At 40.7% G+C, this 23,684-nt stretch overlaps 1 protein-coding gene across 4 annotated transcripts in view; it reads left to right on the top strand.

The window, feature by feature from the left end:
- The window catches only part of APAF1 (apoptotic peptidase activating factor 1), a 109,859-nt gene that overhangs the window by 27,752 nt on the left and 58,423 nt on the right, over window positions 1-23,684 (top strand). For 3 of the 4 annotated variants that reach the window (XM_062203074.1, XM_062203075.1, XM_062203073.1), the window contains exons 11-16: window positions 1,558-1,671; window positions 2,498-2,682; window positions 6,357-6,483; window positions 8,071-8,196; window positions 13,783-13,914; window positions 16,758-16,883. In XM_062203074.1, the coding sequence (XP_062059058.1) occupies window positions 1,558-1,671; window positions 2,498-2,682; window positions 6,357-6,483; window positions 8,071-8,196; window positions 13,783-13,914; window positions 16,758-16,883 (810 nt within the window). The remainder of the gene's footprint in view (window positions 1-1,557; window positions 1,672-2,497; window positions 2,683-6,356; window positions 6,484-8,070; window positions 8,197-13,782; window positions 13,915-16,757; window positions 16,884-23,684) is intronic. The other variant, XM_062203076.1, reaches the window with a different exon arrangement.

Raw genomic sequence — 23,684 nt, 5'->3', positions numbered from 1 at the left:
TCCTCTTTCCGTGTATGTTGAAATTTTTTTTTTTTTTGGTCTTAATCTTTATTTATATTGCTTTCTGCTATACTGAAGATTAGACTTTTTAATTTCTATTTTATTTATTTTTTTAAATATTTATTTTATTTATTTGAAATGTAGAATTACAGAGAGGCAGAGGCAGTGAGAGAGAAGTCTTCCATCCACTTGTTCACTCCGCAAGCGGCTGCAATGGCCGGAGCTGGGCCTATCTGAAGTCAGGAGCCAGGAACTTCTTCTGGGTCTCCCATGAGGGTGTGGGGGCCCAAGGACTTGGGCCGTCTTCTCTACTTTCTCATGCCATAGCAGAGAGCTGGATTGGAAGTGGAGCAGTCAGGACTCGAACTGATGCCCATGTGGGATGCTGGCGTGGCAGGCTAGGGCTTTAACCTGTTGCTTCTCAGTGCGGGTTGGGCCATTTTCTGCTGCGTCCCCAGGCCATAGCAGAGAGCTGGATCGAAGTGGAGCAGCCGGGACTTGAACCAGTGCTCATGTGGGATGCTGGTACTGCAGTTGGCTGCTTTTCCTGCAGTGCCACAACACCAGCCCCATTATCTTTTTATTTGAAAGGCAGAGTGACAGGAAAAGAGAGAGAGAGAGAGAGTGCTCATGAGATATCTCTCCCATACTCTGGTTAATTCCTCAAATGGCTATAACAACCAGGTCTGGGCCAGGGTGAAGCCAGGAGCCAGGAACTCCATCTGGGTCTTCCACATGGGTGGCATAGGCTCAAGTATGTGGATCATCTTCTATTGCTTTTCCAGGTACAGGGGGCTAGATTGGAAATGGAGCAGCCAGGAATCAAACCTGGTGCTCAGAAGGTAGTGGCTTAACCTGCTGTACTATAAAGCACACCCTTGAATATTAGAATATTTTTTTTTAGAGATTTATTTATGTATTTGAAAGTCAGAGTTATAGAGAGAAAGGGAGAGACAGAGAAAGATCTTCCATCCACTGATTAACTCCCAAGTGGCCACAGTGGCCAGGGCTGAGCCAGGCCAAAGCCAAAGACTAGGAGCTTTATCCAGGTCTCCCATGTGGGTGGCAGGGGCCTAATCACTTGGACCATCTTCTGTTTTTCCCAGAACATTAGCAGGGAGCTGGATCGGAAGTGAGGCTGCTGGGATCGGTACCCATACAGAATGTTGGTGTTGCAGGCTGTGGCTGTACCCACTGTGCCACAATGCCAGCTCCATTAGAATTTTTAGGTAGTTAATATACAGCTTTTTTTTTTTTTGTATTCTGCTTCAGTGTTATGTTTACAGAGATGTCCTTTACCTCAGGGTTATAAAAATACTAACTGTATCTTCTAGTTTTTCTTTGAGATTCTGTGTTTTATATTTAAATATTTAATGCAACTGAAATTGACTTTGTTAAAACGTGAGGCCCATTTTATATTTCATTGGAATTATTTATGGGTTCTTTTTCTAGATATCAGCCAAGTTTATTTCAGTAGTGTTAGGATAATAATGTTATACTTAAAGCTCTTTGATTCTTTAACTGTAGTGCTGAACTTTTTTTTTTTTTTTTTTAAAGGAACTTTGTGCTTTAATGTTTTCCCTGGATTGGATTAAAGCAAAAACAGAACTTGTTGGCCCTGCTCATCTGATTCATGAATTTGTGGAATATAGGCATATATTGGATGAAAAGGTATACAGTAATATGAAAAGTTAGTGCTTAATGGACATCTCATGTTGACATTTTTTTATTTTTTTATTTTTATTTTTATTTATTTTTATTTTTATTTATTTTTTTTTAATTTTATTTTTGACAGGCAGAGTGGACAGTGAGAGAGAGAGAGAGACAGAGAGAAAGGTCTTCCTTTGCCGTTGGTTCACCCTCTAATGGCCGCCGCGGTAGCGCGCTGCGGCTGGCGCACCGCGCTGTTCCGATGGCAGGAGCCAGGTGCTTATCCTGGTCTCCCATGGGGTGCAGAGCCCAAACACTTGGGCCATCCTGCACTGCACTCCCTAGCCACAGCAGAGAGCTGGCCTGGAAGAGGGGCAACCGGGACTAGAACCCGGTGTGCTGGCGCCGCAAGGCGGAGGATTAGCCTGTTGAGCCACGGCGCCGGCCTCATGTTGACATTTAATTCTAAGTTTTATGATGGGAATGAGCAGAATAGAAGGGATGAAGAGAGATAATTTCCCTACTTTGATCTTTGATTTTTCTAATTGATTTGCTGCCTGGCCTACCAAGAATATATGTAGGAATGAGACTGGAAAGTTGGGGAAGTAAGATTTTCAGTGATTTAAAAAATATATTAAGAAATATGTTCAGTAATGAGGTTTTTACCCCATGTTTCAAAGTCAGAAGAGGATGACTATATATTTGTTACCTGATGATTGGCTATTAATTTTTAGTTCATGTAGAGAATATTTTGTTTAAGTCTTTTAAGTGATAAGATCACAGAAACAGAAAGATGTCAGATCCTAGCTCTGGTTATATTTTCTAAGAACTTTCCATTTATTCACAGGATTGTACAGTTTGTGAAAATTTTCAGGAGTTTTTATCTTTAAATGGACACCTTCTTGGACGACAGCCATTTCCTAATATTGTACAATTGGGTCTCTGTGAACCGGAAACTTCAGAAGTTTATCAGCAAGCTAAGCTGCAGGCCAAGCGAGAGGTCGATAACGGAATGCTTTACCTGGAGTGGATGTACGTAGGTTGGGAGAGAAATCAAAGGGAGTGGAGCACCAACTATGTCATTATTTTTCAAATAGTGAATAAATTCACTCCAGGAAGATTTAGCTACTTTGGAAAGGACTGGAACTTTTAGTAAGCATTTGTATTTATTGAAAAGTTCCAGGGAATTAAGTATAGGAGAAAATGATTATATTTTCAGAGTCCTTATAGGCATTTTTGAGAAGTCATCCTAAATATTAGTACCAGATGCTTGACTTCCTGTTATTTGGGCTGGTGGTGAAGAGTATGGGCTTTGGAGACATGGACATGCATTTGAATCTCAGTTCTAAAATTTAATAGTTTTGGGGTGAATGTTATGGTGTAGTAGGGTAAGCAGATCCTTGGGATGCCTGCAGTTCCTTAGAGTGTCTGCATCTCCTATTGGAGTGCCTGATTCAAGTCATGTGTGTTTTGCTTGCAGTCCAGCTCTCTGCTGTTAAGCATCCTGGGAGGAAGCAGGTGATGGTTCAAATAGTTGGGGTTCCTGCCATCCATGTGGGAAACTTGGTTTTAGTTCCAGGCTTCTGGCTTTGGCCTGGCCTAGCCCTGGCTCTTGTGGCTATTTGGAGAGTAAGCTAGTGGATAGAAGATCTGTCTTTCTCTACTCTTCTTTGTGTCATTCTGCCTTTCAAATAAAAATAAAAATTAAAAAACCTTTTAACACAATTATTTAAAATTTTGTGATTTTAAACAGAGTTACTCTGATATGTAAAATGATGATATCAGTCTTATTTATTTATTTATTTGGGAGTCAGAGTTACAGAGAGAGAGGGAGAGACAAAGAGAGGGAAAGAGTGAGAGAGATCTTCCATCCGCTGATTCACTTGCTAGATGGCTGCAATAGCCAGCAGTGGGCCAGGCCAAAGCCAGGAGCCAGGAGCTTCGTCTGTGTCTCCCACATGGGTAGCAAGGGCCTACCCAGACCATTAACAAGGAGCTGAATTAAAAGTGGAGCATCCAGGACATGAATTGGCACCTGTGGGGATGCTGGCATCACAGGCAGTGGCTTCACCCACTGTTCCACAACACTGGCCCTGATAGCAATCCTTAGAGGTAGTCTTTTTGTGAAAATTTATGTGAGATAATGGCTATAAGGTAATTTGTACTTTGCCATTATTAAATGTCCACAGAATCCTAATTCTTCTACTTCTTGAAGGAGGCTCTTTACTTTTGCTCTTCTTTTTAAATAAAGATTTATTTTATTTATTTGAAAGGCAGAGTTATAGGGAGGGAGACACACAGAGAGAGAGAAAGATCCTCCATCTGCTGGTTTATTCCCCAAGTGGCTGCAACCTGGGCCAGGCCAAAGCCAGGAGCCAGTAGCCTCTTTCAGGTCTTTCATCTGGGCACAGGGGCCCAAGTACCTGGTCCATTCTCCTTTGCCTTCCCAGGCGAATTAGTAGGGAGCTGGGCTGGAAGTGGAGCAGCCGGGACGCGAACTGGTACTCATATGGGATCTGGCATCACAGGTGGAGGCTTTACCCACTATACCACAGTGCCTGCCCCTTCACTTTTGCTCTTAGACCCATCAGTTAGTAAAAAGAAAAGGATGAGCTGTCATCAATGTATTTTATGTATTGTATAATCACATGTTATTCCATTTAATCTTCAGAACAACCTTTTAAGATAAGTATGAATTGCCTTGTTTTACAAACCAGAAAATTAAGGCATAGGGAGATTGTTACTTGACTGAACTCATGTATTTTGTTGAATGAGATTTAGTTCCTGGATCTCTGTGACTTTTATTTTCATGCTTTTTTAAAAAATATTTATTTATATATTTGAGAGGCAGAGTTACACAGAGAGAGAGAGAGAGACAGACAGACAGACAGACAGACATACAGACAGACAGGGAGACAGAGAGAGATCTTTTATCCACTAGTTCACTCCTCAATTGACCACAATGCCTGGAGCTGGGCAGATCTGAAGCCAGGAGCCAGGAGCTCTTCCAGGTCTCCCACATGGGTACAGGGGCCCAAGCACTTGGGCCATCTTCCACTGCTTTCCCAGGCCATTAGCAGAGAACTGTTATCAGAAGTGGAGCAACCTAGACTCCAACCATATGGGATGTTGGCACCACAAGAGGAGGCTAAACCTGCTATGCCACAGTGCTCTTTCTATATGCCATGCTTTCCTTACAGCTTGAGATAATGTGAATGGTTGTCTTTTTATATGTATAATTTATTTATAAAAGATTTATGTATTTATTGGAAAGGCAGAATTATAGAGAGACAGAGGCAGAGAGAGAGAGAGGTCTTCCATCTGCTGATTCATTCCCCAGATGGCTGCAACAACTGGGGCTGGGCCAGGCCAAACCCAGGAGCTAGGAGCTTCATCCAGGTCTCTCATGTGGGTGCAGGGTCCTAAGGACTGGACTTGGGCCATCCTCTGCTGCTTTCCAAGGTGCATTAGCAGAGAGCTAGATTAAACCCCTGCCCATATGGGATGCTGACAGTGGGGGCTGCGGCTTAACCCATTGCACCACAGTGCCAGCCCTGATATATGTAATTTTATGACCCCAAGTGTTGTTTCCAATAAGGTTGCTTAAACTGAATCAAGTGTTTCCCTTGATTCAGTTTAGTTCAACTAACTTTTGAGTGTCTCTGATGTGCTAAGCACTGGTGCTAGAGTTTTCGCAAAGGAATTCACAATCTTGTATCTATCGGTTCACTCCCCAAATGGCTATAAGAGCCGGGGCTGGGCCAGGCCAAAACCAGGAGCTTGGAACTCCAACTGGGTCTTCCATGTGGGTAGCAGGAGCCCAAGTACTTCACTGCTATCCCAGCTGCATTGCCAAAGAACTGAATCAGAAGTGGAGCAGCTGGGACTCGAATCATTGCCATAGTGCTGACCCCTAATATGCCCTTTATTGTGAAGATCATTTTCTGAGCCTTTGGCAATTGCATAGCTCAAGAAAGAATTTTTTCTTAATCTAATTAGTTTTTATTTTATTTTACTTTTAAAGATATATTTATTTATTTGAAAGTTACAGAGAGAGGGAGAGACAGAAATTTGAAAGTTAGAGAGGGAGAGACAGGACTTTGTCCTGTTTTAAGTACATATTATATTCCTTTATCCTTTAGCTCATGAGGAATAATATCTGTATTAATATAAATAGTTGGTATTCATTAAGGATACAAAGAAAGTAACATGGTTTTATCTTTTTTCTTATGTGTTTGAAAATTAGAGTGAGAGAGAATTTTTAAAGTACATCATCATAATGGTGGGCATAGTGTCAGATTTTAGGTAGGAAACAAACTTCATTTTGCTATGGTTTCTTTCATTTTAAGAGATGGAGATTTTTTGGAAGGTACCCTTACATAATGTTTTGTCTTTACCTGTGACTATATTAAAGTATCAAAAGGAAATAGAAAGTGATATGTATTTGATTAACTAGATTTCTACTAACTCAGTGACATTTGTAACATGACAGGTTGTCTGGCATTTCTTGCAAAATGTCACTTTTGTTAGATTTTGTTTTCTGTTTAGCAGAGGTGTATTGTTATTTGCATGCTAGTACTTTAAGAATTTTGTAGTTTTGGGGGATGTATGCGTGTTAAAGGATATGCTTTACTTTGTTACTGAGAGAAAATAGTTACTTTTACTCTAATTTATTGGATTTCTGTTAATTTTTTCCTTGTATTCAGAAACAAAAAAAACATCAAGAATCTCTCCCGCTTAGTTGTCCGCCCCCATACAGATGCTGTTTACCACGCCTGCTTTTCTGCGGATGGTCAGAGAATAGCATCTTGTGGAGCTGACAAAACCTTGCAGGTAAACATCTCATGAGATAAATGTACCCAATCCCATGTAGATTAGAATTTGTATAGGGTCGGCATTTGGTTCATTGGTTAAGATACCACATTCAGGGAGACCTGGACAAGGCTCCTGGCTCCTGGCTTCGGATCAGTGCAGCTCTGGCAGTTGTGGTCATCTGGGGAGTAAAACGGTGGATGGAAGACCTGGCTCTCTCTCTCTGCTTCTGCCTCTCTGTAACTCTGCCTTTCAAATAAATAAATAAATCTTTAAAAAAAAAAGATACCCACATTTGAGGGTCAATATTGTGGCATTGCAGGTTAAGCCTTCACCTGTGATGCTGGCATCCCATATGGGCACTGGTTTGAGACTCAGATGCTCCACTTCTGGTCCAGCTCTCTGCTGGTGTGCCTGGGAATGCAGCAGAGGATGGTCCAAGTTCTTGGGCCCCTGAACCCACATGGGAAATCTGGAGGAAGCTCTGGGTGCCTGTCTTTTACCTGGCCCATCTGGGGAGTAAACCAGCAGATGGAAGATCTTTATTTCTCTGTCTCTCCCTTTCTCTCTCTGAAACTCTGCCTTTCAAATAAATATTTAAGAAAAAAGAATTTGCCAAAATAGTTTCAGAAACTACAACTGTATTCTATTTTTATTGATACTTTTCAACATTCAATAATGGATAGTTCTCTATGAAGGTGCCTTAAAAAGTTCACTGTGAGTGAGTGGTATACCAGTTAAGATGCTGCTAAGGATGCATGTATCCCATATCAAAGTGTTGGGCCTGAGTTCTGGCTTTACTCCTGATTCTAGCTTCCTGCCAGTACACACCCTCAGAAGCAGCAAGTGTTGACTCAAATAGTTGGGTCCTTAATACCATATGGGACACCTGACTGGAGTCCCTGGCTCCTGGCTTTCTCCTGTTGTGGACATTGGAGAGTGAAATAGCACTCTTTTCCCTCTTTCTCTCTGACAAATAAGTAAAATAAATAAAATTTTTAAAAGTTCATAGAAAGGTGCAATTAGGCCGGCGCCCAGCTCAATAGGCTAATCCTCCGCCTGTGGTGCTGGCACACTGGGTTCTAGTCCTGGTTGGGGTGATGGATTCTGTCCCGGTTGCCCCTCTTCCAGTCCAGCTCTCTGCTATGGCCTGGGAGTGCAGTGGAGGATGGCCCAAGTCCTTGGGCCCTGCACCCCATGGGAGACCAGGAGAAGCACCTGGCTCCTGCCTTCGGATCAGCGCAGTGCGCCGGCCGCAGTGGCTGTTGAGGGGTGAACCAACGGAAAAGAAAGACCTTTCTCTCTGTGTCTCTCTTCTGACTGTCCACTCTGCCTGTCAAAAAAAAAAAAAAAAAAAAAAAAAAAAAAAAAAAAAAAAGAAAGGTGGAATTAACAGAAAATGCACATTTTCCATGAAATTTTTGAAGATCTTCCAGTTTATGTTAAGTTTTACAAATTCTGACAGACATTTTGATTTTGGAGTGATTTTGCCTAGTTCATTTCTGTTTTGTAAATAATAAAGATTCTGAACTTGTAAAGAAATATTTGTATTGAGCAATGGCCCATGGCTAAGTGGCTTATTTTAAAAAGATACTACTGTTTGTGTAGGTGTTCAAAGCTGAAACAGGAGAGAAACTTCTAGAAATCAAGGCTCATGAAGATGAAGTACTTTGTTGTACATTCTCTACAGATGAAAATTTTATAGCAACCTGCTCAGTGGATAGGAAAGTGAAGGTAGGAAAATATTTTTCCTCTTAAGTTGTAATTACCACAGAATTCATTTTCATTTCCTGTAGTGGGGACTAGGGTAAGTAGGATTAACAGTACTCTTGCTTGTTGATCCTCTAACTTGATCCATTATAAAGTAACACTGTTTGAAAGTTTTTTTATTTTTAAGCACCAGCAAAAATGCCTATGTTGATCAGCCTGAGAAATTTACCAGGCAGAAAAAAAACATTACAAGTTAATGAATTTGCCATAAATAGGTCTGTGGGTTAAACCTCATTTGAAAAATTTGAGTGCATTGTGATCAGAAGTGTCACACAAAATTATTGTCTAAGATTAGATTCCTGATGTAAAATATATAATTTGTGAAATGCAGACTAGATTTTAAAACATTTTTACAAACTGACATATATTTAGTGCAAAGCCAGATGGGTGAGCAACAGCTGGGTTACTGATCTGAGAAGTAAATAGAGGGTAATTTGTATCTACTAATTATTTTTTCTTGTCTCTTGTCCATACATTTAACTTTTTAAAAAAGTTTTTATTTAGCCGGCGCCATGGCTCACTAGGCTAATCCTCTGCCTTGCGGCGCCGGCACACCGGGTTCTAGTCCCGGTCGGGGCACCGATCCTGTCCCGGTTGCCCCTCTTCCAGGCCAGCTCTCTGCTGTGGCCAGGGAGTGCAGTGGAGGATGGCCCAAGTCCTTGGGCCCTGCACCCCATGGGAGACCAGGAGAAGCACCTGGCTCCTGCCATCGATCAGCGCGGTGCACCCGCCGCAGCGTGCTGGCCATGGCAGCCATTGGAGGGTGAACCAACGGCAAAAGGAAGACCTTTCTCTCTGTCTCTCTCTCTCTCTCACTGTCCACTCTGCCTGTCAAAATATAAAAAATAAAAAAAAAGTTTTTATTTATGAATGCATTTTTCAAAGGTAGAGCTTTAGGAATATAGTGGTTCTTTCCCCCACACCCACCTTCCCACTCTGACTCCCATCCCACCTCCCTCCCTCTCCCATCCCCTTCTTTATTATGGTTCATTTTTAGTTTAATTTTATATACAGAGGACCAACTCCATGTTAAGCACAGATTTCAACAATTTGCACCCACACACATACACACACACACACACAATGTATAAAATACTGTTTGAGAACACGTTTTGCAGTTAATTCTCATAGTACAACTCATTAAGGACAGAAGTCCTACATGGGGACTAAGTGCACAGTGACTTTTGTTGTTCCTTTCACAATTAACACTCTTATTTATGATGTCAGTGATCACCCGAGGCTCTTGCCATAGGCTACCAAGGCTATGGAAGCCTTTTGTGACCATAGAATCCATCAGTATTTGGACACGGCCATAAGAAAAATGGATGTTCTCTCCTCTCTTCAGAGAAAACTACATCCTTCTTTGATGGCCCTTTCTTTCCACTGAGGTCTACACAGAGATCCTCCGTGTAGGATATTTTTTTGCCATAGAGTCTTGGCTTTCCTTGCCTGAAATGCTGTCACAGGCCTTTCAGCCAGACCAGGAAGCCTTAAGGGTTGATTCTGAGGTCAGAGTGTTACTTACAGGGAATGTCTTTCTAGGAGTCTGTTGTGTAGACTGCTTCCTATATTGGACATTCATTCCTTTTTAATTCTGTTATTATTAATAGACACTTGATGTTATTTATATGATCACTTTTACACTTAAACCTATCTATATGTTGACTTTATTATTTAATATGATCATTTTAACAGTTAAAATGGCATTTATACCATCGATTTTAATGAGTTTGGAGTCCCATGACAAGTTTTGAGGCTGCATAGAACTGTATGCAGAACTATACTGATTTACAGTTATATAGACTATCTGCAATCTTTTACCTCCCATCTTTCTTATTCCCTCTCTTATTTTTTACTGGGATCTTTTTCCAATTGACTTAATATACATATGATTACCTCTATGTTACATAGAGTTCAACATACAACATGAAGAAGAGAAAAGAAAAAGCAAGGAAACAAAGAAACAGAGGAAATACAAAATAAAAAGTAACAATAATAAATTGTCCCTCTACAGTCAGAACAAGAACTGTTCAAGTCATTGATTCTAAGAGTGTCAATTTCACTTCTATATCTTTCATTTTAGGAGCGCTATTAATTCTCCCAAATCAGGGAGAACATATAGTGTTTGTCTCTTTGGGACTGGGTTATTTCACTAAGTATGAGGTTTTCCAGATTGCTCCATTTTGTTGCAAATGACCGGATTTCATCTTTTTTTTTTTTTTTTTTTTTTTTACTGCTGTGTAGTTCCATAGTGTACATATCCCACAATTTCTTTATCCAGTGAACTTTTCGTGATTCTGCCACCTGCTTGTATCACCTCCACTCATTGATTATCCATTTTTCCCTGCGTGACTTGGAACATCCTGCTGCTATACCACCATCTTGCCACACCCCTGTCAAGTAATACATTTGACTTTTTACTGGAGCATTTATAATAATATGGAATTTAAAAGGAACTGAAAACTTGGGGATGTTTTATCACTGATACATGGAGGCGAGACCTCACTTTAGGCTTTCTTCAAGGAAGTTGTGAGGTACTGAATCTGGCTAGGTGCGGCAGATAAGAAGGTTGTATAGGGAGTATTCACTCAGTTGAAGGAGTGGAGGCTGTGGAACAGTCCAGACCTTGGTAAAATCTAATTCTTGATAGTTTAGGCTAGTTTGCTTTATGGCTAACATTCATTTACTTTTGAGTCAGACTTGGAGTTGCTCACTCTGGCTAGTTCCAAAGTCAGAACTGCACAGATTTCCTAAGAACTCAAAATATAAATGGTGATGCAGAAATACTTGTTGAATAATTTCAAAATAAGATAAATTCATGGGGTTGGTGTTGTGACACTGTGGGTTAAGCTGCTGCTTGTGATGCTGACATCTCACATTGGAGTCCTGGTTTGAGTCCTGGTTTAATTCCTGGCTATTCGGCTTCTAACCCAGCTTCCTGATGATGTTCCTGGCAAGGTAGTAGAAGATGGGCCAAGTACTTGGACCCTCACCGCTCTTGTAGGAGACCAAGATGGAGTTCCTGGCTCCTGACTTTGATGTGGCCCAGACCAGGCTGTTGTGACCATGTGTGGAGTGAACCAGATGGAGGATTCTCTCTGTCTCTTTCTGTAGCTGTGCCTTTCAAAGAAATATCTTTTTTTTTTTAAAGATAAACTTTTTTTTTAAAAAAAGATTTATTTTATTTTATTTTACTTGAAAGAGTTACACACAGAGAGAAAGAAGCAGAGAGAGAGATCTTCCGTCAGCTGGTTCACTCCCCAGTTGACCGCAACAGCTGGAGCTGTGCTGATCTGAAGCCAGGAGCCAGGAGCTTCCTCTGGGTCTCCCACTTGGGTTCAGGGGCCCAAGGACTTGGGCCATCTTCTACTGCTTTCCCAGGCCATAGCAGAGAGCTGGATCGAAAGTGGAACAGCTGGGACTTGAACTGGCGCCCATATGGGATGCCAGCACTGCAGGCGGTATCATTACCTGCTAGGTCGTGGCACTGGCCCCAGGATAAACTCCTTGGAATTCTGGATCTTCTAATAAATGCTTTGATAAGATCAAAAGTGAATACTATGAGAGGGGACATCAGTACCTCTAAAAAGTAAAAATCCCAGTGGAGATTAATTAATTTATTTCTTTGTTCATTATGATATGGAACAGAGTGCTTATTTGTCCTACATAGTAACTTGAATGATGATTACTGAAAACTTAGCCTTGTGAGAGGCTTTATGTACACACTTCTTTATGTTACATTATGAGTTTCTTACTACAATTGACAAGGTAAATATTGGCTCCATTTTACAGAATATAACATGTTCAGAGATACAGTCATTTGCCTAACTTCACATTAATAATAACAGGGTTGGGGCTGGTTATGTGGCACAGTAGAATTAAGCCACATCTGTCACACTGGTTTCTAGTATGAGTGCTTTTCTGAGTGCTGGCTGTCCCACTTCCGATCCAGCTCCCTGCTAATGCACCTGGTAAAGCCGCAGAGGATGGCCCAAGTATTTGGACCCCTTCCACCCATGTGGGAGACCTGGATTGAGTTCTAGGCTCCAAGCTTTGGCCTGACCCAGCCCCAGCCATTGTGGTTATTTGGGAATTGAACTAGCAGATGGAAGATTCTCTGTCTCCCTCTGTCTCTCTGTAATTCTGCCATCCAAATAAATAAATCAGCTTTTTTTTTTTTTTAATATTGTGTTGATAAGCATGTGGAGTCTTTTTTTTTTTTTTTAAGATTTATCTGTTCATTTGAAAGTCAGAGCTAGGGGGAGAGGCAGAGGTAGGGATAGAGAGAGGTCTTCCATTTGCTAGTTCACTCCCCAAATGATCACAACAGCTGAAGCTGAGCCGATCCAAAGCCATGAACCAGGAGCTTCTTCCAGGTCTCCCATGTGAGTGCAGGGGCCCAAGGACCTGGGCCATCTTCCACTGCCTTCCCAGGCCATAGGGGAGAGCTGGATCAGAAGTGGAGCAGCAGGACTCAAACCAGCGCCCGTATGGGATGCTGGCATTGCAGGCAAAGACTTTACTTGCTACACCACAGTGCTGGTCCCATAAATCAGTCTTTAAAAAATAATATCAGGAGCCAGCGCTGCGGCATAGTGGGTAAAGCTGCCACCTGCAGTGCTAGTATCCCATATGGATGCCAGTTTGAGTCCCGGCTGCTCCACTTCTGATCCAGCTCTCTGTTATGGTCTGAGAAAACAGTGGAAGATGGTCTGAGTCCTTGGATCCCTGCACTGTGTGGGAGATCCAGAAGAAGCTCCTGGCTCCTGGATTCAGATCGGCGCAGCTCTGGCCATTGCAGCAATTGGAGAATAAACCAGTGGATGGGAGACTCTCTCTCTCTCTCTCTCTCTCTCTCTCTCTCTCTCTCTCTCCTTCTCTCTCTGTTTAACTCTGACTCTCAAATAAATAAATAAATAAATTTTTAAAAAAATTATATCAGGGTTGAAAGCTAGGTTTCTCTCAAACTCACAAGCCTCTCCCCCCACTTTTTTTTTTTTTAAACTGAGCAATCTGCCTTTACTTATTTATATGGAACCTTGAAGTCTACAATATACTTAGGTTTATTATCTCATTTGATACCTGGAATTGTGTAGGAGAGTTAAAAATATCCCCATTTCACAGAGGAGAGAGCTGAGGTGCAGGTAAGTTAAGAATGCACAAATCATTAAGTGGTAGAGTCACGTCTTGGGCTTAATCCTTTGATCTGCAGTCCTGTATGCCACCTTCTTTACAGCACTTCTCTGCTGCCATCATTCATATGAATATATGAAATCTTGCCTTTGAATAATGTTTTGCTTTCATGAGATTCCAGTTATGCTATTGAAAAACATGTGTAAACTTGCAGGTAATTTTTGATTTTTTTTTAAAAAAACATTGAGGCAAAATACAGCCATGTTTTAGAGGAGCAGTGCTCATCATGTCTGACTGGGAACATCTGCCCTGGCAGGATAGATAGCAACTGCAAAGTGACTCATGCTTGCCTTGTCCTTTGGTTCTGCCTTTGAAAATAGTGAATATTTGTAAACTGATTTTCTCTGTTCTCTTTAGATTTGGAATTCTGTGACTGGGGAACTAGTACGTACTTATGATGAGCACTCAGAGCAAGTCAACTGCTGCTGTTTCACCAACCACAGTCAGTACCTTCTCTTGGCCACTGGGTCAAGTGACTTCTTCCTCAAAGTAGGTGTGGTTATTGAGAAATATATTGATAAATTTAATTGATGTATCAGAACATCTCCTTTGATTTCTTATAGATTGTATTACCCTAACTTTTTTGGTTAGGAATAGAAACTTTCACATTAGCTTAAGTAAAAAAAAACAATTTATATTGGCTGATGTAACTGAAAAGTCTGTAGGGAATATGACCTTCAGCATAGCATAGTGCTTGAACTGTGGCCTGCGCTTCAGGCCAGGGCTCTAACCCATTGTGCCCCAGCACCAGCCCCAATAAATAAATCTTTAAAAAAAAAAAAATAGAACTGTTGTACTATGAGAGTACTTAAAAAAGTTCATGGAAAATGGAATTAAAAGATAAATTTAGGAGTTAACGCTGTGGGGGTAAGTTGCTGCCTGCAATTCTAGTGTCCCCTGTAAGAGTGCTGGTTTGAGTCTTGGCTGCTATGCTTCCCATTCAATTTCCTGCTACTATGCCTGGGAAAACAGGCAAAAATGGCCCAAATATTTGGGCCCCTGCCACCCATGTGGGAGACCTGGGTGGAGTTCCAGGTTCCTGGCTTTGTTCTGACCATGTTGCAGCTATTTGGGGAGTGAATCAGCAGATGGAAGATCTCTCTCTTTTGGTCTCTTCCGTTGTCTGTCACTCTAAATTTATTTTTTTTTCCTTTTAAAAAAGATGTTTATTTTGGTGTAAACTTTTTGAAATCGTTGTATGGTTTTTTTCATAATACAGATTTTTGATGAACTTTTTAAAAAAAGATTTATTGATTTGAATGGCAGAGTTGCAGAGATAGAGGGAGGGAAACAGATCTTCCATCCATTGCTTCACTCCCCAAATGGCTGCAATGGTCAGAGCTGGGCCGATCCGAAGCCAGGAGCCAGGAGCTTCTTGTGGGTCTCCCACCTGGGTGCAGGGGCCCGAGAACACAGGCTATCCTCTGCTGCTTTCCCAGGTACATTAGCAGGGAGCTGGATCGGAAGTGAAGCAGCTGGGACTCAAACTGGCACCCATATGTGATGCTGGTGCCACAGGTGGCGGCTTTACCCGCTACACCACAGCGCCTGCCCTGATTAACTTTTTGAAGATCCTCATATATATGAACAACTTTGGATGCTGTTTTTAAGCGTTCTATGGATTGAGAAAATTTATATTTCTTCCTCTTAAATACGGTCAAAAATTTTTACCATGTAGGAGGAGCTCATCGATTAGTAAACAATTTTAATAGAGGACAAATTTTGCTTTAAGATCTACTATACTCAAACCATACCTTCATTACCATAAAGACTATTGGAACTTAATGGTACTTTGTCGGGTTTTGAGCTGAGAGAAGTCAGTGAAAATATGTACATCTGAAGCTGTCTCTATGTAACTTGCCTTATCAGCTCTGAATATAGTTCTGGCATAAAGAAGCCAAGGATGGAAATAGGCATGGGGAACAGGACTTGGCTTACTTACTGATTATTTCTAAAAAATTTTTACCAAGATTGGGGATTTATGATTTCTTCTTCTGGGCTTAATGTAGTTTTTTCAAATATACCCAGAGAGTGAAAATACAATAATGAACCAATGTAGTATCTATCATTTAGCTCCAACAGTTATTAATATTTTGTCAATCTTACTTTCCACCACCGTCCCCACTTTTGGTTAGAGCATTTTGTGGCAAATCTCGGATATTGTGTCATCTCATCCAGTATACCTCAGCATGCATCTTGGATGTCTTAAACATAAGTACTATGCCATTTTCATATCAAATGTAATCAAATATAGCTTTGTAATTATGTGGTCCATGTTCACTTCCCCCATAGTGTTAAAAACATGTTTTTCGGTCATAGATTTATTGGAATCAAAATCCAATCATATCATATGACATTTGGTTGTTATATCTCTAAACTCTTATTTTGTAAAAGTTCCCTTTCCCTTTACACCCTTTGTTGTGCCGTTTGTTAGAAAAATTGAGTCATTTGTCCCACGGAATGTGCCACATTATGGAGTTGGGTAATTACTTCCTGGAGATTTTGTTTGACATACCCTTCTAACCCCTTATATTTCCTGTCCAATGTATCTATACCTAATGACTGTCTTTGGATTTTTTGAATAATTTTTTTAGAATAGTAATAGCTTTGAGATTGGTTAGATGATTCAAGATTTGCATTAAGGAATTTTATAAATGACCGTTTTTAGAGTTGTATAACCTAGCATCTTACATATTACCTACTGTAATTCATTATAACTGAGTAAAATAACAGTGCTTGTAAACCACTTAGCTAAAATCATCAGTCATTGGGGTGGACTTCTGTTGCAGCAGTTGACACTGCTTGGGATGCCCATATCCCATGTTGATGTGCTTGGGTTTGAGTCCCAGATCTGCACTCAACTCCAGCTTCCTGCTAATGCACATCCTGGGAGGCAGCAGATGATGGCTCAAGGACCTGAGTCTCTGTCACCCACATGCAGGCATTCTCCTGGCTTTGGCCTGCCCTGCCTTCGCTGTTGTGGGCACTTAGGAATTGAAGCCCCCTCTTTTTCTCTTTGCCTTTCAAATAAGTGAAAAAAATGAACATTTTTTAAAAGCAGTAATTGTTTTGTTAGTTACTTAGAGCACTGTCCAAAAATCTAGGTGAACCTTTGAGTTCCTTAGTAGATTTAGATGCTGATTTAAGGGCTGCCCAGTTTACTTGTTAGTCACAAATTTATCTTTGTGTTTGACACCTTTGTGTTACTGTGAATTGAACCATGTCTTACAACCAAAATTTCATTGGGAGGGAAGGAAGAACTGTATATGATTTGTAACTTTTTCCTGCTCAGTACTAATTATTTTTTTAATCTTTTTATCTTTCTCAAGTAGCTTTGGGATTTGAATCAAAGCGTATGCCGAAATACGATGTTTGGTCATACAAATTCAGTCAATCATTGCAGATTTTCACCAGATGATAAATTTTTGTCTAGTTGTTCAGCTGATGGAACATTAAAGGTATGCATTTTGTACATCATTAAAATGGATTATAATTTCACAGAAAGTCTTATGATTTGGATTTGGAAATAGGTCTATTTTTCACATTTCTAAAGAAAGCTCATCACTTCAACTTCCAGGCTCAGATTTGATGTAACTGTAATTGCTTAATCTTAATGATTGTCTATAAATGGCTTATAATTTAATGTTTAAATTTCATATAATTTAAGAATTTTGTTGTATATGAAGGCAGTGAAACAGAAGGGAAAAGAGACAGGCAGAGGGGATCTTCCATCTGTTGGTTCACTTTCCAAATGCCTGCAATAGCTGGAGTTGGGCCAGGCCAAAACGAAAAGCCCAGAACTTGATCTGCTTCCCCAACACAGGGACTCATGTACTTGGGCCATCATCTGCTGTCGCCCAGATGCATGTTAGTAGGAAGCTCTTTTAGAAGTAGAATTACTGGGATACAAGCCAGGCACTCTGATATGGAATGTAGGTGTCACAAGTTTTTTTTTTTTTTTTTTTTTTGACAGGCAGAGTGGACAGAGAGAGAGAGAGACAGAGAGAAAGGTCTTCCTTTGCCGTTGGTTCACCCTCCAATGGCCGCCGCAGAGGCGCGCTGCGGCCAGCGCACCGCGCTGATCGATGGCAGGAGCCAGGTGCTTCTCCTGGTCTCCCATGGGGTGCAGGGCCCAAGGACTTGGGCCATCCTCCACTGCACTCCCTGGCCACAGCAGAGAGCTGGCCTGGAAGAGGGGCAACCGGGACAGGATCGGTGCCCCGACCGGGACTAGAACCCGGTGTGCCGGCGCCGCAAGGCGGAGGATTAGCCTAGTGAGCCGCGGCGCCGGCGACAAGTTTTGATATAAGCTTCTGTACCAAATACATTCTCCAAGTCGAAATAATTTGAATTCTTAAATTTTAAACTTTTTTTTTTTTTTTTGACAGGCAGAGTGGACAGTGAGAGAGAGACAGAGAGAAAGGTCTTCCTTTGCCGTTGGTTCACCCTCCAATGGCCGCTGCGGCTGGCGCGCGGCGGCCGGCGCACCGCGCTGATCCGATGGCAAGAGTCAGGTGCTTCTCCTGGTCTCCCATGGGGTGCAGGGCCCAAGCATTTGGGCTATCCTCCACTGCACTCCCGGGCCACAGCAGAGAGCTGGCCTGGAAGAGGGGCAACCGGGACATGATCGGTGCCCCGACCGGGACTAGAACCCGGTGTGCTGGCGCCGCAAGGCGGAGGATTAGCCTAGTGAGCCGCGGCGCCGGCCTGAATTCTTAAATTTTAATAACTGAATTCTACATTGGACATGTATTCACAAAATATTTTGAGATTTGCAGGGTTTGGTAAATTTTTTTAAAAATTTATTTATTTATTTAGGAGGAGTTGGAGGAAGAAACAGAGATGGGGAGAGAATTAGAGAGAAAGAGAGAGATTTTCCATTCCTTGGTCTACTCCTCAGATGGCTGCAATGTCCAGGGTGGGACAGCAGGCTGAAGCCAGGAGCCAGGAGCTTCATCTGGGCTTCCACTTGGGTGGCAGGGGTCCAAACACTTGGATCATTTCTGCTGCTTCCCCCAGGCCATTAGGAGGGGAACTGGATTGGAAGTGGAGCAGCCAGGACATGAACTGACATCCATGTGGTATCCCAGTGTTGCAACAGTGGTTTTACCCACTGTGCTACAGTGCCAGCTCCCATAGGGTCAGATTTGTAAAGGACCTGTTTTTATTTATCACTTGTTCATTTTTCCACTTATATTACTGTTTATCCATGGCAGGCAAAAGTTCAGAAAAATGCTTATTCAGACCTCCTGAAATTTATATTCATAAAAATGTAAATTTTTAAAAGAAGATTTATTTGAGAAGCAGATCTACAGAGAGAGGGAGACACAGAGAGAGGTCTTCCATCCACTGGTTCACTCCCCAAATGACTGAAATGCTGGAGCTGGGCCAATCTGAAGCCAGGAGCTAGGAGCCAGGAGCCAGGAGCTTCTTCCAGGTCTCCTACATGGACACAGGGCCCCAAGCATGTGGGTCATCTTTCACTGCTTTCCTAGGCCATTAGCAGAAAGCTGGATTGGAAGAGAAGCAGCTGGTACATGAACCGGCGCCCACATGGAATTTCAATGCTGTAGGCGAAGGTTTAACTTACCATGCCTTAGCGCTGGCCTTGTAAATATTTTTTTAAAAATGGAGTTTATTGCTTGAAAGGCAGAGTGATAGGAAGAGAGAGAAGAGGGGGTGAAGAAAGAAAGAGATGTAAGTCAAACAAATTTGCTTGTTCACTTTCATAAATAGCCGCAATGGCTAGGGCTGGTCCACGTCAAAGCCAGGAGCACAGAGCTCCATCTGGGTCTTCCATGCGTATGGCAGGGACCAAGTACATGGGTCATCTGCTGCTTTCCCAGGCACTTTAGCAAGGAGTTCAGTGGGAAGCAGAGCAGCTGGGACTTGTATCATGTTTCAGGATGCTGGTGTTGCATGTGGCAGCTTAATTCACTGCACCACAACACTGGTCCCTGTAAAGATAAATTCTTGATTAAATACCTCACTTTTCAGAAAGTATGCCAATTCTACTTTATTATTTGTGTTTCTGCTGTCATTCTGGTCTTGTGTTTATTGATTCTCCTTTCTTTGTTTTTAAGTTCAACCCATCTTCTTGTATTTTTATCTACTTTTCCACATCCTCTTTTGTATGAACTGTGGTCAGGCTGTTGTCCCATTATGTCTGATAGCAGCCTTCTAAATTGCTTTCTCCACTTCTGCTAATCTAAGTACCACTGTTTTCATCTTGCCACTCTCAGCTGAACACAAATAATACCAAATAATAAATTGTAGGTAACCTGGACTCTGCCACCTTTCCTACCTGTTTGTTGTAGCCCCTATACATTAATTGTTCTGGGCAAAGTATCTTCTGGTGCTTATTTCAGGTACCGTCCCCAGAGTTTTTCATGGTCCCCATATGTATCTTTGTAGCCTTTCTGGGGATATTTCTTGGCTCCAGTTAATCTGCCGTATTTTTTTTTGAAGACCCTTAACACTTTATGGAAAGCCTTGTTCAGAAAGTGTTTTTTTTTTTTTTTTTTAATTTATAACATCTATTTATTTGGTTTAGAGTACATATCTATATCCACCTGTTTATGTATATAGGTGACAAACTGCTTGGTCTGCTTTTTTTTTTTTTGGGGGGGGGTGAACATGGTTATTTTATTTTATAAAAAGTTTTATTTAAAGTATACAAATTTCATGTATTTCATATATACAGATTTAGAAACATAGTGTTACTTCCCACCCTACCTTACCTCCTGCCCACACTCCCATCTTTCTTCCTTTCCCCTCTTGTATTACCACTCTTAATTTTTATGAAGATATATTTTCAGTTTACTTTATACTAATAAGATTAACCCTATAATAAGTAAAGAATTCAACAAATAGTATGAAGAAAAAAGCCAGTGTTCTTCACCAATTGAGACAAGGGCTGTAAACCATCATCGAATCTCAAAATGTCCACTTTAATACATTACATTTTAGGTACTCTATTAGTTACCACAGATCAGGGAAAACATATAATATCTGTCTTTTGGGAACTGGCTTATTTCAGTAAGTATAATCGTTTCCAGTTGCATTCATTCTGTTGCAAACGACAGGATTTCTTTTCTCTTTTTTTTCTTTCTTTTTTTTTTTTTAACAGCTGAGTAGTACTCCATAGTATATGTGTACTATAATTTCTTTATCTAGTCACCAGTTGATGAACATCTATCTTAGGTATAGTGAATGGAGCTGTGATAAACGTGGGGGTACAGATAACTGTTTCATATACCGATTTCATTTCCCTTGGGTTAATTTCCAGGAGTGGGATGGCTAGGTCATATGGTAGATCTGTTTTCAGCTTTTTGAGGTATCTCCATACTGTCTTTTTTTTTTTTTTTAAGTTTTTATTTAATGAGTGCAAATTTCATAGGTACAACTTTAGGAATATAGTGGTTCTTCCCCCCATACCCACCCTCCCACCCCATCTCCTGTCCTACCTCCTACTCCCTCTCCCATCCCATTCTTCATTAAAATTCATTTTTAATTAACTTTATATACAGAAAACCAACTCTGTACTAGTAAAGATTTCATCAGTTTGCACCCACACACACCCCCCCCCACACATACATACACACACACACAATGTATAAAATACTGTTTGAGAACACGTTTTGCAGTTAATTCTCATAGTACAACTCATTAAGGACAGAGGTCCTACATGGGGAGTAAGTGTACAGTGACTTCTGTTGTTAATTTAACAATTAACACTCTTATTGATGATGTCAGTTATCACCTGAGGCTCTTGCCATGAACTGCTAATGCTATGGAAGCCTTTTGTGACCAAAAACTCTGTCAGTCCATACTGTCTTCCACATTGGCTGCACCAGTTTACATTCCTACCAGCAGTGGATTAGGGTACCTTTTTACCTATCCTCGCCAGCATTTATTGTTTGTTGATTTCTGTGTGACAGCCATTCTAACTGGGGTGACTTGAAACCTCATTGTAGTTTTGATTTGCGTTTCCTTGCTGGCTAGTGATCTTGAGCATTTTTTCTTGTGTCTATTGGCCATCTGAATTTCCTCCCTTGAAAAGTGCCTGTTTAAGTCCTTTGCCCATTTCTCAACTGATTGTTTTGTTGTTGACTTTGTTGAGCTGTTTATAGATTCTGGATATTAATTCTTTATCATTTGCATAGTTTGTAAATGTTTTCTCTCATTCTGTCAGTTGCCTCTTCACTTTGCTGGGTGTTTCTTTTGTGGTGAAGAAGCTTCTCAACTTGATGTAATCCCATTTGTAAATTTTGGCTTTGATTGCCTATGCTTCTGGAGTCTTTTCCAAAAAGTCTTTGCCTATGCCAATGTCTTACAGAGTTTCTCCAATGATAGTATCGAGTCATATATTTAGGTCTTTGGTCTATTTTGAGTGTATTTCTGTGTAAGGTGTAAGGTAGAGATCTTGTTTCTTACTTCTGCACATGGAGATCCAGTTTTCTCAGCACTGTTTCTTAAAGAGATTGTCCTTGTTCCAGGAATTAATTTTAGCTCCTTTGTCAAAGATAAGTTGGTTGTAGATGTGTGGACTGATTTCTAGAGTTTCTATTCTATTCCATTAGTCTGTGAGTCTTCTTCTTTTTATTTTTTTTGCTAGTACTAGGCTGTTTTGATTATAACTGCCCAATAGTATGTGTTGAAATCTGGTATTGTGATGTCTCTGGTGTTTTTTTTTTTTTCCAAAGAAACTCTTTATTTAAAGAGTACAAATTTCTAAGTACAATTTTAGGAATATAGTGGCTGTTCCCCCCATAACCGCCCTCTCCCCCATTCCCAACCCACCCATAGAAGTACATACGTAGGAATGTATGCAGAACTATACAGCTCCTCCCTCTCTTATTCCTACTCTTATTCTTTAGTGGGATCTATTTTCAATTGACTTTATATACATGTGATTAATTCTCTGTTAAGTGAAGAATTCAACCAGTGGCATTAAGAAGGAAAAACAAAAAAAGAAACAAAAAAACTGTTCCTTGACAGTCAAGACAAGGGCTGTTCAAGTCATTGCTTCTCATGGTGTTAATTTCACTTCTATAGGTTTTATTTTGGGTGCTCTATAAGTTATCACAGATCAGGAAAAAAACATATGGTATTTGTCCTTCTGAGACTGGCTTATTTCACTAAGTATGATGTTACCTATATTCATTTTGTTGCAGATGACCGGATTTCATCCTTTTTTACTGCTATATAGTATTCTATAGAGTACATAACCCATAATTTCTTTATCCAGTCTTCTGTTGATGGGCAGTTAGGTTGATTCCATGTCTTAGTTATTGAGAATTGAGCTGCAGTAAACATTGAGGTTCAGACAGCTCTTTTATTTGCCAATTTAATTTCCTTTGGGTAAATTCCGAGGAGTGGGATGGTTGGGTTGCATGGTTGGACTATATTCAGATTTCTGAGGTATCTCCAAACTGTCTTGTGTAGTGGTTTTGCCAGTTTACATTCCTACCAATAGTGGATTAGGGTACCTTTTTCCCCATATCCTTGTCTGGCTTTGTTTTTGTGTTATAAGATTACTTCAGCTCTTCAGGGTCTCTTGTGTTTCCATATGAATTTTAGCATTGTTTTTTTTTTAGATTTGAGAATTATGTGGTTGGTATTTTGATTGGGATCACATTGAATATATAAATTGCTTATGGTTGGTAGTATGGACATTTTGATAATATTAATCCTTCCAATCCATGAACATGAAAGATTTTTCCATTTTTTGGTGTCTTCTTCTATTTCTTTCTTTAATGTTTTATAATTTTCATCATAGAGATCTTTGGCCTCCTTGGTTAAATTTGTTCCAAGCCATTTAATTATTTGTGTTGCTATTGTGAATGGGATTGATCTTAGAAGTTCTTTCTCAGCCAAGGCATTGTCTGTGTAAACAAAGGCTATTGATTTTTTTTGGTGTTAATTTTATGTCCTGCCACTTTACCAAAGTCTTTTATGAGTTCCAATAGTCTTTTCGTGTAGTCTTTTGGATCCCCTATATATAGGATCATGTCATCTGCAAATAGGTATAGTTTGACTTCCTTATTCCCAATTTGTATCCCTTTGACTTCTTTTCTTGCCTCATGGCTCTGTCTAAAACTCCCAGGACTATACTGAATAGCAGTTGTGAGAATGGACATCCTTGTCTCGTTTCCACATCTTCGTGGGGATGCTTCCAACTTTTCCCCATTCGAAAAGATGCTGGCTGTGGATTTGTCATAAATTGCCTTGATTGTTTTGAGAAACGTTCCTTCTAT

This window comes from Lepus europaeus, chromosome 10 (assembly GCF_033115175.1).
Source record: "Lepus europaeus isolate LE1 chromosome 10, mLepTim1.pri, whole genome shotgun sequence".
Lineage (NCBI taxonomy): Eukaryota > Metazoa > Chordata > Mammalia > Lagomorpha > Leporidae > Lepus > Lepus europaeus.
The sequence above is the reverse complement of the archived record's forward strand: the minus strand, read 5'-3'. Positions and strand labels throughout refer to the sequence as shown.